The sequence below is a fragment of the Pteropus medius genome, unplaced genomic scaffold (genome assembly GCF_902729225.1).
Source record: "Pteropus medius unplaced genomic scaffold, Ma_sr-lr_union100, whole genome shotgun sequence".
Taxonomy (NCBI): domain Eukaryota; kingdom Metazoa; phylum Chordata; class Mammalia; order Chiroptera; family Pteropodidae; genus Pteropus; species Pteropus medius.
Genome location: NW_024352004.1, coordinates 1,087,570 through 1,106,087, shown reverse-complemented (window position 1 = coordinate 1,106,087; position 18,518 = coordinate 1,087,570). Strand labels below are relative to the sequence as shown.

The window sequence follows — 18,518 nt, the reverse complement described above, 5'->3', positions numbered from 1 at the left end:
CCAGAATGACCTTTCTAATCTGAGAAATCTGATTATATTGCTCACTCGACACCGTTCAGTAGTTTCTAATTGTCCTCAGGATAAATTATACATTCCTTGTCAGGGCCCACAAGGCCCTGCAAGCTTATTCTTAGCACATGCTATTCCCTCCGCCTGGAATAATCTTCCTTCCCTCCCTCCCTCTCTCTTCCACCTCTGGCAGCCATCCTATTCACCTCGCCTTCTTTTCATCAGGGCTTAACTTAAATATCACCTCCTCCAGGAAGCTTCTCATAATTCTCTGCTTCCAGATGAATTTAGGCGACACAGCTGCATGCTCCTGTAGCACCCTACACATTCCCAGGCAGCTTACTTGCCAAGCTACATAGCAGTTGCTTATTGAAGTGTCCAGGTTCCTGCCATACACTGCAAACCACATGAGGTCAGAAGTCTTTGTCATGCTTATCACTTTGTTTTGTAATAATAAGAATGTGGTAGATAGTCACTTAATACAGACTTATAGAATGGATGGAGGATGGATTAATGAATGGATAAATAGATGGAAAACTGACACCTCCCCTGTAAAGTCTTCCTGGAGTCCTCTGAGCAGGGAATTTTTCATCTGTGCTTCATAACACCTAGTACAAACCTCTACCCCAAGTCTTGGTTTCCTTGGCTACAGAGTGGGAAAATAAAGGTACCTCCCTTATGGGGTTATTGATGTTAAATGGCCATGTAATAGTTTTAAGTCCATGCTAATAATAGATTGTGAAATTTAAATGAGATAATCCACATAAAGTGCTTTAGAACCAGATCTTGCACTTAGTAAGTGCTCAAAAAATGTTAGCTGCAATAATTATCATAGCATTTATCATTTCTTCCTTCCTGTAATCCCTGCCAAAGAGTGAGCGCCTCAGGGGTACTGCTTACGTCTAACTTATTTTTGGACACACCACCACTACCACCTGGCAGTGCCTCACTAGGTGTTTTCAGTAAATGTTTACTGAAGGAACAAATGAACAAATGAATTCAGACCTGCCAGCTGATGAGTCAGGGCACCCCTTTCACTGCTCTCAAACCTGGACACAAATGCAATCTCTAATAAATTCACACCCACTCAGATTCATTCAAAGAACCCCAAAATACCAGGGAAGAGCCACCCAGTTTCCTAGAGTCAGCCATGCATAAATAAAGAACTTACCCACATTCTTGCACCCTCCACACACCAACGCAATGCCCAGCACCCCATCCCTACCCCTGGAGTGAGGGGGCTGCAGGAGCGAAGAGCTCTCACTCACAGGAGGGAAAGCCAAGCTAGACCTTCAGGTCCCGGCACTGCTGGCATCCGAGCTACACATCCTGCTGCCCTCCCTTCCTTTGCTGCTCATCTCTTTCCCTTTCTGAAAACCTGGCTGCCTGATCTTGGCAGGTGGTTGAGGAAGAGACCTGGGACCCAGAAATCCGGCATTCCTTCCTCACTCATCTAGTCCTGTCTCTCAACCTGGCAGTCTAAGCCATTGTCCTCCTCTGCTAATGCCAGGCTCAGAAGTCTGTAAGAAAAAGGCGAGAGAAGGAGATCCAAGGCCTGGGGTGATGGAAGGGCCTTCTTAGCCTTGAAGTGGAATAATGTTATTAGTCACCATTTATTAAGTGCATTATACGGATCAGATACTGAACCCAGCATTTTCCATTCATTATATCTCATTTAATCCTCACAACAACCCTCTTTCCAGTGGAAGACAGTTAAGGCGCAGCGGGTTAGGTGACTGGCCTAAAATCACCAGCTGGGATTGGCACGCAGCTCTTTAATTCCAGAATCTTCAACTACCAGGTTTTAGAGAATTTGGGATGGGTGAGTAGGGTGGGAGGGCTTGGGGTCCTCAGGTGTTAAGCTGGGAAGACGCCCTCCAAGGCAGCACCCGGACCCCTCAGTCAGGCCCTCATCTCCCTCCGAAAAGGGGCGCCGAGAGCCTCGGCTGGGGTACACGTCCTTCGGAACTTGGGCGGGGCAGGGGCGGGGCCTGGCGAGTCCCGGGGAGGCGCGGGCTGGTGGCCCAGGCTCACAGGCTAAGATGGTTGTTAATTAAAGTGCTGGCACCAGCTCCTCTCTGCAAAGTTTGAAGCCTTTATTTTCCACTCCAGCGAAGCGGGGAGAATCCGGCTGGGCTGACAGAGACGCCACATCGCGCCAGGGGAGCGGGCGCTCTTTCGGGGCGGGGGGCCTTGGACGCCCGGGCGAGTGCGGGTGGTGGGTGCTCCCGCCCCTTCTCAGCCTCGGGCGGCCAGCTGCAGTTTCCCTGGCGGGTTCTGGGAGGGCTGCGAGGGGCGGACGAGTACCAGCAGCCTAGCTAAAGAGGGACCCGTTTGCGTGCGAACTAGGGGGAGGAGGCTGTACAATCATACACTAATTACCGCGCCCTTGTCCCTCGGGTCGCGAGCCCTGTCGCTCTTCAAGGAGTCATACTGGGGGAGACCGCGGAGGGGGGTCAGGAGGCCGGACTGGCAGCTGAGAGCTGAGGACTGCTCTTTCTGAGCCTGGGGAGCCTCCATCCCCTGCACTTGACATCTTCTTCCCTTTGGGCAATGAAAAGCGCCTAGGGACCTAATGGTGTGGCGGTTGGAAGAGCGGTGGAGCCAGGCTGCGAGTTTGAATCCTGGCTCTGCCAATTTTTAGTTGTGTGACTTCTGGTAGATCTCTTAATTTGCTAGAGCCTCAGTTCTCCGTCTGTAAAATGAGGACAATGATGGGCTTTACCTCTATGGACTGATGTGAAGATCAAGTGCGACCGTGTATCTAAAGCATTCAACACGGGGCCTGGCACACAGTAAGCCCTGAAGAAATGCTATTTATTGAATTGTTTTAGCTCCCTCCTTGGCAGTGGGGGTCATTCTAACCCTGGCTCAGCTGTCAGCGCTTGGAAGGTCCTCTCTCACAGCTCACCACTGGATATCCTGCTGCCCCTTCCTCCTCCCAGCTCCGGATGGGGTTAAGCAATCCCAACCTTGGTTGGAGAAAGTCAGGGCGTCATAAGGACCCCATGACAGGTCAGCAAGAGGAGAGCGTGAGCTGGGAGGGTACCTCTCAGGAGAAAAGAAAGAGGCTGGAGGGTCATCCTTTAGCCATGGCAAAAGGCAGAGCCCTCCCTGGTGGGCTGGGTTAAAGGAGGGGGAAGGAGGAGCAGTGGAGCTGGGTCTCCAATAATGTGACAAATACTTTTATGGAAGCAGACACAGTTCAGTTTATGCAACCTAAACACTTTGCTGCACTTGGGGAAGAGGATTTGCCTCATGCAACCTGATAGGAAGAAGAGTTAGGGGGCTGCTGAGAAGCCTGGGATGGGGAGAAGGAGCTGAGGGGCTGGGTGAACACAACCCCTCCTCCTCTTGGAGGCTGGAAAAGGGGACCGCCACCTAGGGATATGTTTGTACCGATCCGAAAGGAGAAATAACGTGGGGGTTCCCACTTTCTCAAGGCCCCCAGTTCTCCGCTGTCTAAAAGCATAGATAAGGGGAGTGATCAGAGGAAGATGGAGGAGACTCCACCTCCAGGATAAAGCAGCCTGGTCTGGACTGGAGCTTGGCGAGAAAGGGGAAGAGGAGAGGAGTAGGCAGAACATTCTGGCCCCTGGGTGGGGAGGAAGGTGGGTCAGGGAACAGCCGGGAGCCAGAAAAAAAGGAGGGAGCGGCTGCTGTCAGTACTCGGGATCCCGCTAGGCACCCTGACTGTATGATCTCCCCAGGATCTCCCCGACAGGTGATCTGAAAGGCCTGAGTGCAGGATGCCCCCCTCCCCATCCTTCTTTCGCCTTTCCCCCCTCATCACCCTCCTCCTCGTCCTTTTCGCTTCCCGCTCCAGCATTCCCTCAGCCCCTCTCTTTGTCCCCAGCAGACCGGGGTGCTCCTCCTTGCCTCCGCCCCCCTGCAGACAGTGGCCCCTCTCGTCTCCTGTCCCTCTCGGTTTTCCTCGTAGCCAACCCTCGAGGCTTCTCCTTCCTAGTCCCTCCAGCTCTCTCTAGATTCCCTGGTGGCCCTCTCTTCTATTCGCTCTTTGGTCCCTGTTCTCCTTTTCCCTATGGGAGCCTCTTTTCCAGACTCTAGCTCCTATCTCATTTCCGAATCTCTGTCGCTCCCTCAGTCTCTCCCTTCCTGTGCTGGCTCTGGTCCTCCTCCCCGTGGCACCGCCCCCTCTATCCCGCCCCTATGAGTGGGCGGAGCCCTACCGCCCGCGGCCCAATTAGGCGTCGGCCCCTCCTTCAGCACCACCCATCGCGGGCGCTGAATCGCGCGAAGCGGGTGAAGCGGGGCGGGGTGGAGGGGGCGGTGGCCCCAGAGAGAGGAGGAGGGAGGAGCGAGGCAGGAGGCGGCGGCCGCCGCGCTCAGTCCGGCCGCGCTGCGGGAGGGAGGCGCGAGGCAGGAACCGGCTGCTGGGCTGGGCAGCGCATCCAGCGCAGCGCGGGGCCCCGGGCCCGGCCCCATGCCCTCAGCCCCACGGGACCGCCCTTGAGCGCGGGCGCTCCGCCCGCGCCCCTCGCCCGCCGGCACCATTGCCCCGACGGCGCGGCCGGGCGGCCCGGCGCTCCCCAGGCTCCGCGCCGGCCGGAAAACGCTGCTGGCGGCCGCCGCGGGAGTGGTGATGCTGCTGGTGTTGGTGGTGCTCATCCCCGTGCTGGTGAGCTCGGGCGGCCCGGACGGCCACTATGAGATGCTAGGCACCTGCCGCATGGTGTGTGACCCCTACCCCGCGCGGGGCCCCGGCACCGGCGCGCGGCCCGACGGCGGCGACGCCCTGAGCGAGCAGAGCGGCGCGCCCCCGCCCTCCACGCTGGTGCAGGGCCCCCAGGGGAAGCCGGGCCGCACAGGCAAGCCGGGCCCCCCGGGACCTCCAGGAGACCCGGGTCCTCCGGGCCCTGTGGGGCCACCGGGGGAGAAGGGTGAACCGGGCAAGATCGGCCCTCCCGGGCTGCCGGGCGCGGGGGGCAGCGGTGCCATCAGCACCGCCACCTACACCACGGTGCCGCGCGTGGCCTTCTACGCCGGCCTCAAGAACCCTCACGAGGGTTATGAGGTGCTCAAGTTCGACGACGTGGTCACCAACCTAGGCAACAACTACGACGCGACCAGCGGCAAGTTTACGTGCAACATTCCCGGCACCTACTTTTTCACCTACCACGTTCTCATGCGCGGCGGCGACGGCACCAGTATGTGGGCGGACCTCTGCAAGAACGGCCAGGTGGGCTCGGCGGCGGCACGGGGTTGGCCTCGGGGCCGGAAACTCACGGATCTTGGGGCATATGGGTACCGGGTCGTAGTCAGCGGGCGCAGGTGTAAACCCTGCAGCGGCCCGGCTTAGACATCGCAAGCGGGGACGGTCGAGGCAGGCTGGTATCCCTAACTCTTCAGTTCCTGGGCGCCGGCTCCAAGGCAAAGGCTGCTGGGGCTGGGCACCCGTGGCGTGGAAATGCGGGAGATAAATCGAACTAATGAGAGCGCGGGGCTCCCGGGCGCGCGGATCGGCCCTAGGGGGCTTGGACCTTGGGAAGAGAGCTGGGAGTCTGGTTGATACTAGCGGGCGATCAGGCGAGGGCAAGGATGGGAAAAGGCAGCCTGGCGCCCGCGGGCTTCCAGGTGCATGGCTACGCGCGCAAGCCGAGAAGGCGAGCTGTAGATGTTTTGGGCACAAAGGCGAAGGGAGCTGGTGCGCATAGCCTTAGCTGCAATACATCCCCCTCCCTTGGGAAAGGACCGCTGGGCTGATCTGACACCCTTTGCAGAACCCGGACCCGCGCGGCCCCTTTGCACTGTGTCAGAGCTGCCTCCCTAAGAAGGTGTCCTGGGGGTCGAAAGTTTTTCCTGCTGAGGCGGGGCAAAGAGGTGGAATTCCCAATCCTCTCTGTCTCCGAGCTGTAACTCCTGACTCCTGAAGGGTCATGGGATCCTCTTTGTTTCCTGTCCCCATCCTAGAGATCAGAGCTGGCAGGAGCCAAGCCCACTGGGGTCTCTGGTACAGGGACCCGCAGTGTATGGTGTTCTCCTTGGAACTGCTGCCCCAGGACCAACCTTGACCTAACCCTGTCCCAGGGTGACAGTTTCGCCCAGCTCCCTTCTCTTTTGATACCCTTTTCTTTCCCACTGCTTCCGGACCACGTTTGTCTGAGGCCCCTGGGAGTGGTCAGGCTGAGCATTTCTGTGGAAGAAGGGGACCTTGCACAGGTCAGAACTAAAGCTAGGCTGGGGAGAGTTGGGAAAGACTCACCTGTGACTGAGACTCAAGACCCTGTTGGAACCCTTCCCACTACAGTACTGCCCTGAGGTAGACCCTTGCTTTGGGGTGGGAATCAGCAAAAAGCCTACCAGGTGCTAGTAAGTCGGCCTCCTCCAGTCTCCCACTGCCTACTTCTCTCTGTTTTCTGCCTCTCTCCTGTCTCTTTCTCTCTGTTTCTTGTGCCTGTTTCTCTTTTGTGTCTACCAGCCCTATTTGTCTCTTCCTTGGTTTCTGGCCTCTCCCTTCTGGGTGTAACCACTCCCCTCCACCCCCATTCTTTGCGTGTCTCTCTCCCACTTGTGCCTGTCAGGCTTCCAGTGCCTCTTCTCTTTGCCCTTGGTTCCTGACCAAAAGAAGGCCCCAGTATCCTGTGAGGGCTCATTCTGCAGACAGCTCCACAATTCCCCTTATTAATCACCAATAAGGGATGCAGCAATGTCACCTTCATCAATGGAATTTCTTCTTTTCCCAAAGAAAGTTTGGGCTGGCACCAAGCTGAGGTTTCACGGGGCTGGGAGCCCAGCTTGCCTGGAGAGGGAAGTGGTTGCCAGGCCACCAGTGGGCCCTAGACCCTGTACCACCTCAGGGAGTTGCAGGAGGGACCCTGAGATGAGGCAAAGAAAGGCCCAGCGATGGCGTGTACTTTGGGCAGGGGCACTTGCTTCAATCACTGGGAAGTAAAACCAACTGAAAAGCCTCTTCTTTTCCCTCCAGCAGAGTCAGGGCACTGGCAGAGCCTGACAAGGAGATAGGACCACAGGAGAAGACAGGAGGTCGCTTTAACCAGGGGTTTCAAGACCCAGCATTTTAACAGTTACTCAGACCATTTCCTACACATCCAAAAAAAAAACCCAAAAAACAAAAAGCACAAGACAAATAGCAGGGCCTATGCCCTCTCCCCCACATGCTTGGTGACCTCTCCTTTCAGATTGTCTAAGAGACTCATTTAATCTCACTAGTTATTTCACATATTAGTTTTGAGCCCCTATCAGAAGCCAAGTGTGGGCTTGATTCCAGGGGTTCAATCTGCTTGCCCTCCAGGACCTCATGGTCTGTGTAGGGGAGATAGTAGTAACTGCACAATAACACACCCCATGATTACCGTGTTAGAGGGGGACTGGGAGCCAAACTGGCAACTCCTATCCCCAAATGTGTTGGCTGGAGGGAGTAATTCCGTGGAACCTGACCTGGCTCAGACCAATCTGGCCGGGGGAGAGGATGGTGAACCTGGGTCCTCAGGATGAAGAAGCATAGCTAGGGAGAAAACAAAATGGTCAAGTGTAGAGAAAGACTCAGAGGTAGAAGAGAACATTCAAATGAGCAGAGAAAAAAAATAACAGGGCTGAGCAATGGATGGGAACAGAAGAGGGGAGCTTGCACCTCTCATGCCTTCAGGACCAGGGGCACCCCTGGGCTCTGTGCCTTTCCTTCCTGGGTTCCTGTCTGTAGAAAGTCTTCCAGAATTTCTTCAGGAAGGCAGAGCTGCATCTGGGACCTGGCCCTTCCTCGGGCAAGATGGAGAGAGGGAAAAAAAAGATGGGGAGGGGCGAAGTCACCACCGTCCTGCCTGGTGCTGAGGCCCCCTCTCTGTCCTTATCTGAGCCCCACTGCCCCCTCTCCCTGGCGGTAGCTTCGGGTCACCACTGCACAGCCTGATGACACCAAGCCCTGGTCATTAGGACATGGAGGACTTGAGGAGCCTAAGGAAAGGGCTCTAGGTTGGAGCTGGTACCATGGGTGAGGTGAGCTCCCTGCAGCTGCCTCTAAGATCCATAGTTCAGCTGGGTCAAGGAGGACATGAAATTGATAAACTGAGCTGGGGGAGGGGAGGCTGCGTGGGGACAAGTGGGGTCCTATGGGAAAGTGAGTATTATAAATGGGCAGGGGCTTGGACACCAGAGTCTGAGTGAGGTGAGAAATGGTGGGGTATATAAACTGAGGACTGTGGTATAAAGACACCTAACTGGAGATCAGCCTCTCATCTAATGGTGAGAGAGAGGCCCCAGCTATCCCCTCTGGCCTCTAATGCCTTTCAGACAGCACAAAGCACAGTGCCTAGCACAGTAGGGACCCAGTAAACGTGAAAGCACAAGTGTCCCCTGTGGGCCAAGTTGACTGCATATAGGAGGCACATCTGCACATCGAAGACCCCCAGCACTGATACGAGGGAAGGGGCATGTTTCCTGAGGTCTCTCCTTACCCCTCTCAGGCCCCTGGTCAGACCACTGCCTCAGTTTCCCTTCTGGCAGCCCTTGAAGAGATGATTCTACAGCACAACATCGTGACAGGTCCCAGGCTTGCTTTGCTACTTCCATGGCAACCTCAATTCCTCAAATTTCTCCTTGGCCCCCAGGAGGAGCTGGGTGCCTCAGTTCTTTCCAGTCTTGGGCAGAGAATCAGAACCCCTGGGTTTCGTTCCTGGATCTCTCACCATCTAAGCACAAAAGGGCATAAATTCTCCCTGCCTCCATGGGTAATTAGGATAATCACAGCAACAATCATGGTGATGAATAAATAATAAACATAAGCATAACAGTTCTGATGCCTGTCACATCACCAGGAGATTCCTGATGATATATGACTGTATTCTAACTGATTTGGTTATTAACAAGCACACTGTTTTAATGACTTAAGGCTGAATTAATCTGGGTAATAAAAATAATTGTTATTAGTAGTAATTTATTAGCAAAGATAATGAAATGCATGCGTAATAATAAATACTACCAGGATTAGGGCCCAGGGAACAATACAGAAGTTAGCTGCTTACTTTGAGCTCTTTCCTAGTAGCTCAAAGCCCCAACGAGATTAAAAAATTTTTTCCTTCACCATCGAAAAAGGCTTTCACAAAGGTGGCAGTGGTGAGGCAGGATTTTCTCATCCATTTTCTAAACAGAGAAACTGAGCTTCTTGACAAGTAAGGTCTCCCCCTCATTTGATTTCCACCCACCTTTAACTGGACCATGAGTTTTTCCAGCTAAGTGCCCCAAACAGTTCCTTCCCAGGTTAGGGAAGAAGCAGTTAAGGGGAGAAAAGATGGCTGGAAGGATCTGGCCTTTAAATGGCAGTCTACATGCAAATGTATTGGGTCCTCCCGTAGCAGCGCTGCTGCTGAGTCAGCAGCTTTGGCACAGCTGACCCTCAGTTCTGCCTTCTACCTAGGAGAGAGGATGCCCCTCCTCCCCAATTTGGTTTGGTCCAGCCCAGACTGCTTTTAGGGAAGGGGCCAGAATGAGTGGGGCTGTTGAGGAGCCTGGCTGAGTGAAGCCCACTCAATGCAGCTTCCCCCAACATAAGCCAGAACCTTGGAACTGGCTTCTCTCTCCCCGTTCTCCACCCAGGATGTCCTGGAGAGGCTCCAGGTCCTATGGTTCAGGACTGCGTTCCTCAGTGGGAATGTGTCCACCACCACACATCCTCGCTATCTTATGATTATAGTCAGAGCCTGCAAAAGCCATGGTGGCGGGCTTCAACCCTGCTGCTCCCTTGCCCCACTGTCCTACCTATCCCTCCCCTCTTCCATCAAAACGAGGACCAGCACGGATATCAGGTCAGACTAAGGATCACAGAAAGATATAAGGAGTCTGTCTCCCACCCACTCTCTTTCTTCCACCGTGGGACAGGAGGAATCAGACAGGAGGAGTCAGAAACACTCTTCGAGTGGGGCAGTAGTCACAGGTATAGCTACAGCTCCTCGGAGGTGGTTGTGCAGGCCCAATCTGAGCCTTGGGAGGGGAAATAATTACCGGGCCTCCCACCTCACTGCTCCTGCGTGGCAGACTCCAGAATGAACTTCAGATAAGGAGTCTAAAGATCGGGTCCTTGTACTAGGATGGTTGCTTACCAGCAGCCTGGCAGGCGCAGTCCCCTAACCTATGGGGCCCAGGTGCACCCTGTGTCCGTCTACTGGCATGAGAACAGGTGGATGTGGCTGAAATGTAAGGCATCATTATTACAATTAAAGCAGAGAGAAAGAAATGATGAGAAAGGGATGGCCCTACATCGTTGGGGGTCCAGAGAATTCCTCTCAGCAAGGAGGGGGTTCCAGGCTGGGCTATCCTAGAGGCATTGTTGAGGTCTTCAGTAGGCCAGATGGTAAGACCTAGAGAAGGTAAGGAGACCGATTCCACCTTGACCCCCAATTCAGACCCAGATTACACCAGCCCTAAAAATCCAGGGCTCCTATGTAAGACCCCAAAACACACATTATGACTGGAAAAGGGAGGAAATGATGGGAGAGAGCAGGCTGAGAGCCCCGATGGGGCTGAAGGTGGGGCTTTTAGGGCCAGCAGATCCTCCTTACCTCTGACAGTTCCCCGCCCTTCGAGACCCCACTGCTCGCCCTCCTCACCTCTACTTTCTTGCACACACCCCTACTCCCCCACCCCACCTCCCTCAGGTGCGGGCCAGCGCCATTGCCCAGGACGCAGACCAGAACTACGACTACGCAAGCAACAGCGTGATCCTGCACCTGGACGCGGGCGACGAGGTCTTCATCAAGCTCGACGGAGGCAAAGCGCATGGCGGCAACAGCAACAAATACAGCACGTTCTCCGGCTTCATTATTTACTCTGATTGAGCTTACGGCGTCCCACTGCATCCCCTATCTCCCCACCCCAGGGGCTCCCTGTCTGGCGGGCAGAGGGTGACCCGTCCCCGCTCCACTTCTTCGCTGCCGGGTCTGGCTGCCATCCCTTCGCGGCTAAGACGCCCTGGTCCGCCTTCAACACCGCTCCGGACGCAGCTTGACCCTCCTGCCTGCTCGCCGCAGAGCCGGACCCATCGCTCCCTGTCCTGGGCCCCGGGAGGCAGGCAGTGTTGACTGTCCCGCCCTGTATATTTGTACAATAGGACTGTTTACTGCCCCAGGCTGGGGACAGGTCCCGGCGGTTGCGCTGCCCTTCTGCTCTGGGGTGGCTTCGCCTGGGGGAGGGGTGGGATGGGGCTGGATAGCCTCCCAGCACTCCCTAAAGCCCGGCAGGCCACGCCCCGTCTGACCAAAGCTATAATAAAAACACTTCCACCCGCTGGGTTTCATTCTGTGCCCTGAGGAGGAGTTGCAGGAGGGGACCATGACTCTGCCCTCCTCCAAACCGGGAAGGGGTCTGCTGGAAGCTGCCCATGGGTCTGGGGGGAAACCAGGTGCCAGAGTCAGAGCTGCTTCCAGGAGGAGGTGGGGGCTAAGGGGCTGGTGCCCACCACAACCCAAGTGGGCCTGGGTAGCTGGAATGGGAAGCAGCCCAGTTACATCATCATCTTCCATGGTGGATAAATTCGATTTTTTTCACCCTTGAAAGTGGCACCAGCATTCCAAAGGACACAGCAAGGTTTAAACTGAGACACCCAGGTTCTCATCCAGTGCCACAAATGTGATCCTGGGCAAGTCACTCGTCTCTGACTCACTTCTAGGTTATGACGGCCATGAAAGGAACAAGCTTTGCACTAAGAGCTGATTGACCTTGGCCCAAGCACTTCGCCTCTGGGCCTGTTTTCTCATCTATAAAATGTAGGTGACCTACCTCACTTGACTGAGGATTAAAGAGATATAATGTATGTGCCCAATAAACATAGTTTTATTATTTATACATCACTTTAAAGTTTGCAAAACGCTTTCAGGTATGTCATCTCAAGTCTCTCAAGAGCTTTGGGAGGTTGGATGAGCAGATTTAACTCTTGTTCCACAGAGATTAAATAGCTTGTTTATTGTCACACAGCTGCTAAGTTCTGTGTTTGCACTTGAATCCAAGAAGCCCTGCACACTAAGTCTCGGCGCCCTACAACTGCCTCCCTCACTTCCTCACAGAGGCCATGCAGCTGCACAGTGAGGGCATCCCTAAATAGCAATAGTTAATATTTAGAGAGCACTCACTCTATATGTCAGACACCATATAGGAATTGTATAAATACGATCTCATGGATATGTATGTGTGGGGGGTGGCTTGGCAGGAAATGCTCTCGTGCCCTTTAACGTGGATACTGTTATTACATCTGAAATAATGAGGGAACTAAGGCCCAGAGTTAGGTTAAATAATTTGCCAAGGTCACAGAGGCAAATGCCATGCTCTTTCCTGGTACACCGTATTTCAGAGAGATTTGGGACCTCCAAAGCAAAACTGAGGAAGGATGGCATCGAGGCAGCTCGGCCTCCCTCCCCATCACACTCAGCCCTTCCACTCCCACTCCTGCCCTGCAGAGGCATGGTGTATTTACAAGCATCTGCCCTGGGCAGCAGCCATGGGGTGAGCCTCGGGACTCTCCGCGAGGGAAAGATCCCATCTGGCCTCCCCAACCTGCCCCCACCCCCCATCCTGCTGCTCAGCTGGAGAGACAGGAAGAAGGGGTGGCCTCTCTTCCAGTCAGGCCCCATGTATGGACCCTTGTCATGGCTGGCAGACTTGAATGACTTTCTTTATCCTCCCTTCTCTCCCCTACTTCCCCCTACTGCCAGCTGTGGCCATTTAATAAAATTAGCTTAATACTTGTTCCTTCCCTGTGGGGTCTGGAGATTGAAATCTGCAGGTCCCCACAAACCCAATAAAACCCCTGGCAGGTCTGGCTGGAATGAGAGTTTCCTTGGGGAGAGCGATTAGATTAGACAGCACTACCCCCTGCTCCCCAGTGCTGCCCACAGCCCCTGTGATTCTTTAATGGCCACATTGGCCCGGAATTACCCAGCCACATACCTGGGGGGATCCCCACTTTTCCCCAGACACCATAGGGACTGGTCTAAGACCTCTGCTACAACAAAAAGCATGTTAATTATTTCTGTAGGGAGTGCCTGGCTCACCCACTGGCTTTTTTTTTTTTTTTTTTTTTTTCTGGTGACCAGGTGATCCTGATGTCATTTTGAGAAATGGACTTAAAAAAATCTCCATTTTGCAGATGAGGAAATCATAGTCTAAAGGAAAATCATGACTTGCCCATGGTCATGCAGCAAGTTTGTGGCACGACTGTGACTGGACTGAAGCCAAGGAGTGTTACTTCCTTTGCAGGGCACCAGGAGTGTCTGGCAGTGGCAGTTGTCAGCTGCTTGTCACTCAGGCAGCATCCCAGATGCAGAGGAACCTGTTGGGGAAATGTCTTCCCCATCAGACAGGGGCTCCCCAAGGGCAAAGTCTTGTTATTTTATTTTTATTCTTTTCCACCAGAATGGGAAGCTTCCTGAAAGCAAGATCTGTGTCTCCTCCCTCAGACTGGGAGTCCTCAAACACATTGTTTTGAGTGAATTGAGGGCAAAGCGAGTATCTCTACTGAGACTGGGGGTTGGAGAGTTTCCTAGATGCAGACTGTGGCTCTCTTCTCAGTGGATCTGACAGTAGACATTGTAATTTTTCCATTAAACTAAGGCTTTCTGAAACCAGACTCTGGGACTTGGGTTTCCCCAAAGGACAAATCCTGTCTCCTCATCCAACTGGGAGCTCCCTGAAAGCAGGGCAAGTGTCTCCCCTCCTCCTCAGTCAGGGGCTTTTCCAGCACAAGAACATTCCAGAGCGCAGGGCTGGCAAAGTGGTAGAAAGGAGGTTGAACAGGCAGAATGGTGGTCCCACTCTGGAGGGAGGAAGTAATAAGCCTTCTAAGGCTGCCTCCCTTTTAGGAAGATGTGTGATTAATTAATGAATAATGTTCCTGCCAGAGGTCTGTGAAGATGGAGGTGGCCCTGGAGCTCACCTACGCAAGGAATAGCAGGCCATCCTGTGTCCAGGCAGTTGCCAGATCTAGGGGCTGGTGCTGCCCTGGTTTCTGGGGTCATGGGGACCAGAGGGGGCAGTGGGAGCCCACCATTGGGGGCTGCCCTAATTGGATGACTTCGCAGGAAGTCCAGGCAGGTGCGCCAGGCTCTCTGCTTCAGCTCGCTACAAACACATCTGCCACGGTGAGGTCTAGGGGTTAATTGCCTCCCGCCTCACTCCTGGTAACTGATATTTCATTTTCTACTCGGAGCGGGTGCTGCCCAGAGAATCAATCCCGGACAAGTGTCCAGGAGATAGGGGAGCTGTTTCTAGGAGGATCTTTGAGCAACAGAGGAGGAGGCAGGAGGTGAGGACCTAGAGAAGGTGGCCAATTGCTCAAGGCTACTCTGGGCCTCACCATGTTCTCCTGACCCTGAAAACGGCCCCAGTATTGCCGAGGGTTAGGAGAAAATCGCAGGGGTCCAGAGGCCATACTACCTCAGATAGCTGTGCTGTTTCCCTTGCCCTGGTTCCTTCTGCCCCCATAAGCTGTAGCAGGTTAAGTGCTGTTAATAAGGTTATTTTCACAAGCAATGAAGGTATATTTGAAAAGCGGAACTGGAGGTGTGAGTTCCTCGCTCCCTTCCAGGTAACAAACCTTAAAATCCTATAAATGAGGTGATAATAAAGTGGAAGTGAAAAGTTTACACATGTTTGGAACTGGGAGGGGGTAGAAGGATTACAGACAGGTGGCAGCTGAGGGCTGGAAGAAAGAGAGACCAGAAGGCTACCCGCCCCTCATGCTTTCCACATGCTACCCATTTGCTCCATCTACCAAAAGTGAAAACCACGGAATGGGTGACTCCAATTACACAGCTGGAAAAGCTGAGACCCAGAGAGGAGCCCAGATTTGTTCGGGCTGGTTCAGGGTAGAGCTAGAACCAGAGACAACAGGACCCACTAGACACACAGCAAGTGGAAACAGAAGCACTGGACTCAAGTCCTGGCCATGCTTGGTGTTTCAGGAAAAGATGCTTCACTTCTCTGAACCTCAGTTTCTCCATCTATAAAATGGGGCTAGATAAAAAAAATATTTACTTGAAGGACTGTCGTGAGGCAGGGGGTGAGAATCTGTTCGTAAGTTAGGAAGCAAAATGCAAACGCATTTTTTTTCTTATAACCAAAGTCTCCTGAGACTCATGATTTAAAGTTCTTCTGGCTGCACTTCAATGCCTGGGACGATGATAATGATCGTAAAAGAAGATGAAGACACCTGGGTTGTTCTCCCACCCTGGTAACCCCAAAGTGAATGTGGGGCACTGGGAAAGGGGTCGATTTGGGGTCCGCAGGATGTGGAGCTAAGTATTGGGACTGGAGTGCACCAAGTCCTCCAGTCTTCAATGTGGAGTCTCCCACCCTTTTGTTCTGTGGCTTCCAGTGTGGAGTGAGAGCACAGGGATACCCTCGAGGCCCTGACCCACCCATTTGTTCCGGTCTCTACTTGTTCTGCTTGCTTCAACGTTACCGAACACCTCCAAAAGGCCAGGCCCTAGCTCGGTGTGGAGGATCTAGTGATGGAAAAGAAACCACCTGGAGCTTCAAGACACCCACACAGGTCGTGCGGATACATCCAGGACACGGTGCTATCAGAGGGGTGGGGAGGGCTTCCCAAACTGTTAACAGAGGTTACCTCTGAGGGAGCTGGACTAAGTGGAGACTTACGTTTTTTATTTATATAATGTTTGGAAAGGTTTTACCACAAATATATGTCTCTCCAAAATCTGAGCCTTTCCCCACTACCTCCATGTTGTTGCTGAAGCTGTCCTTTGGTGATGAGGAGGGGAGTAAAACCCAGGCAGCTGAAGATCTTCTTTGCTTGTCTATGGGCTTGAGGAATCCTGGAGCTGGAGGCACAACATAGACTCATCTCTGTATTAACAGCTAAGTTATAACAGTAGCTTATGTACCATAAACTGTTCTAAGAATTTTGCATGTATTCGTTTATTTAAACCTCGCAATGATCCCACAGGGTAGTTACTATTGTTACACCCATTTTTTGGATGAGGAAACTGAGGCACAGAATAGTGAATTAACTTGCCCAAGATCGCATGGCTTACTCTTTCTGGGAACAGCCCTCTTGACTGCTCATTCCCTGGAGTAAAGGAAGGGTTGAAACTCACTCTCTCCCAGCTCCACCCCTGTCATTAGACACACTCCTTCCTACAATGCTTGCTGCCTGGGCAGCTTGCGCAGGGGCAGGGCTCCTACCTTTTCCAAGATGGTGAAGGGCAAAGTCGAGGGTTCCTCCCCAGGCCCCCAGGGCACAGACTCCTTTGCTCCCTTAGCGAGGAGCCCCAGCCTGGACTAGGACAACAGCCCAGGCCAGGAGAGTTACAGACCTTTCCCCAACTGCCCAGAGCTAGGGATGAGTCTACTAGGCTCTAAGCTACTTCAGCTGCCTGCAGAACACATGCTCATTATTCAAAGCCCAAGTTCATTGCCGGCTCTTCCATGAAGCCCTACCGGACTTCCCCAGCAGTTATCTGCCTGTCTCCAAGGCCATACTGAGAGCATTCTCCAAGTAGGACAATGCCTTACTCAGGACATAACATTGTGTCTGCCACGTAATAATCATTCTACTAACATAAAACAGCTGTTTCAACCATCTCACTCTCTGTAAACTTTCATCTCCTGTGATGGATGCTGTGATGCACCGCCTAGGTTTCCTTCAGTACTGAGTATCTATGCTCCCAGCTGCTGGGAGTGCTGCCAGCAGATGGCTCTCAGCTACTGGCCCCTTCCAGGGATTGCCTGTGCCTAAGAGAACTGCCCTGACCAAAGACCTGCCCCTTTCTCAGGACAGCCTGCTTTCAATGACTGATCAACATGGGGGTTTAAACTCAGGATGACTCTGAAAAATCTTCCCAGCTTCAGAGCTCCTGGCTCAATTTCTCCCTCTGCCCAATCCTGCTTCCTTTCCTTCTTTTCTACAGGTATTAATTTCCAGAGCATTCCCTGATAAACTTCCTGCACAGTGATCTGCATCTCAGAGTCTGCTCCTAGGAGTACCCACCCGTGACACCTACTCTTATTCTCATTCATTAATTGATTCCTTCAGCCAATTTTATTGAGTACCTATTATGTTCCAAGCCCAGCAACAAAGATAGTTGATGGAGTGTGAAGATAACAGTCCAATGGATGATCACATCTCCTACTTCCCAGAGAAGTCAGAAGCCCCAAGAAGACTCCATCAATTTCCACCATAAAATCCACAAACTTCCCTGCATCTGTGCCCCCTTCTCCCTCTTCTTTTTGCCTCCATGGAAGAGCTGACCCCGCTTCCAGAGCCCAGCCTGCCACTGTGCTCTACATCCACGCCCTCCTACCAGTGTGACCAATCTATCCTTGTTTACCCAGGACTGTCTCAGTTTTAAAAATGAAAGTCTCACATTCTGTCAAACCCTTCAGTCCCAGCTGGGCAAAGTAAGATGGTTGACCACTCTACCTCTCACCTTCTTGGGAATTTACTTAATTGATAATCAATCATACCCCTCTATTAATCTTCAACTTCTCACTCTGTATCAGCCCCTTCCCATCATTTAAATCTCTCCTATCTTTAAAAATTCTCCCTGACCCCATATTCCCTCTAGCTACTACCTCCTGTCTCTGCTCTTTTTAACAGGTAGATGCTGTTAAAAAGAGTCGTAACCTTTTTCTCACCTACTCTGATCTGGCTGCTGCCGCTCCTATGAAAAACTACTCCCGCCAAAGCCACCTATGACCTCCTTGTTGGTAAACTGAGTGGACATTTTTTAGTCCTCATCATGCTTGGCTTCTGTGCTAGGCTTAAAGTCTGTCCCACGTTTAAGGATGGCAAGAATGATGTCTTGGGCTTGGCTTAAGAACCTTTTAAAATTAGTCTATATCTGAAACAGCTAATTCCACACCTAGGTGCAAAAGGTGTGCAGTGATAAGGATGCAGGTGAAAGGATGTGCCTCTCCTCTGCCTGCTTTTAGTACCTAGGGTTGGTGGTCTTCCCATTTACAAATAGTGAGATATCCACATACCTCTCAAGAGCACAGAATCTGTTGCCTTTCATACTCCTAGTCATATTAGCCCAGAAACATCTTCTGCCACCACACAAGGCAAAAATTCTGCACCCAGCCCTTACATCCGGGTTCTAGGCCTTGAAATTCTTGTTGGGCCAGTACCAAGTCACTCTCCCCTTACCAGCATCTGTGGTATAAAGACCAGTGGTTTTCCATTTGTATCCACTAAAGTCAGCCAAGCCAGGCCCTCAGCATCATGGGCTCAATTGACTCACCTGCAAAAGTCCTTTCCCTTGGCTTCTGAGATCCAAGGAACAGCTCTCTTTGACAAACTAGCTACACTCCTCCTTCAGACCTCATCTTGCATGCCGCTTCTTTAACTGCGGAGTCAGCCTCTGCTTGCCTCACCCTGACTCAACTCACTTTCTCCGGCTAATTGTCCAAACCAGAACTGGACCAAGGCAAGACCTGGCTTATAGGACACAAGAGACACCTGCCTGGAGGCTCCTGGGGACCCCGATCCCTCCACTGCACACCCAAACCTCTGTTGAAATGCACAT

The 18,518-nt window shown here is 52.8% G+C and overlaps 1 protein-coding gene across 1 annotated transcript; it reads left to right on the top strand.

Annotated features, from left to right (window-relative positions):
* Positions 1-4,332: 4,332 nt before the first annotated feature.
* On the top strand, positions 4,333-11,266 carry C1QL1 (complement C1q like 1). The gene is made up of 2 exons (XM_039846764.1): positions 4,333-5,209; positions 10,638-11,266. The coding sequence occupies exons 1-2, from the start codon at positions 4,613-4,615 to the stop codon at positions 10,815-10,817; spliced, it is 777 nt and encodes a 258-aa protein (XP_039702698.1). The 5' UTR covers positions 4,333-4,612; the 3' UTR covers positions 10,818-11,266.
* The last annotated feature ends 7,252 nt before the right edge of the window (positions 11,267-18,518 follow it).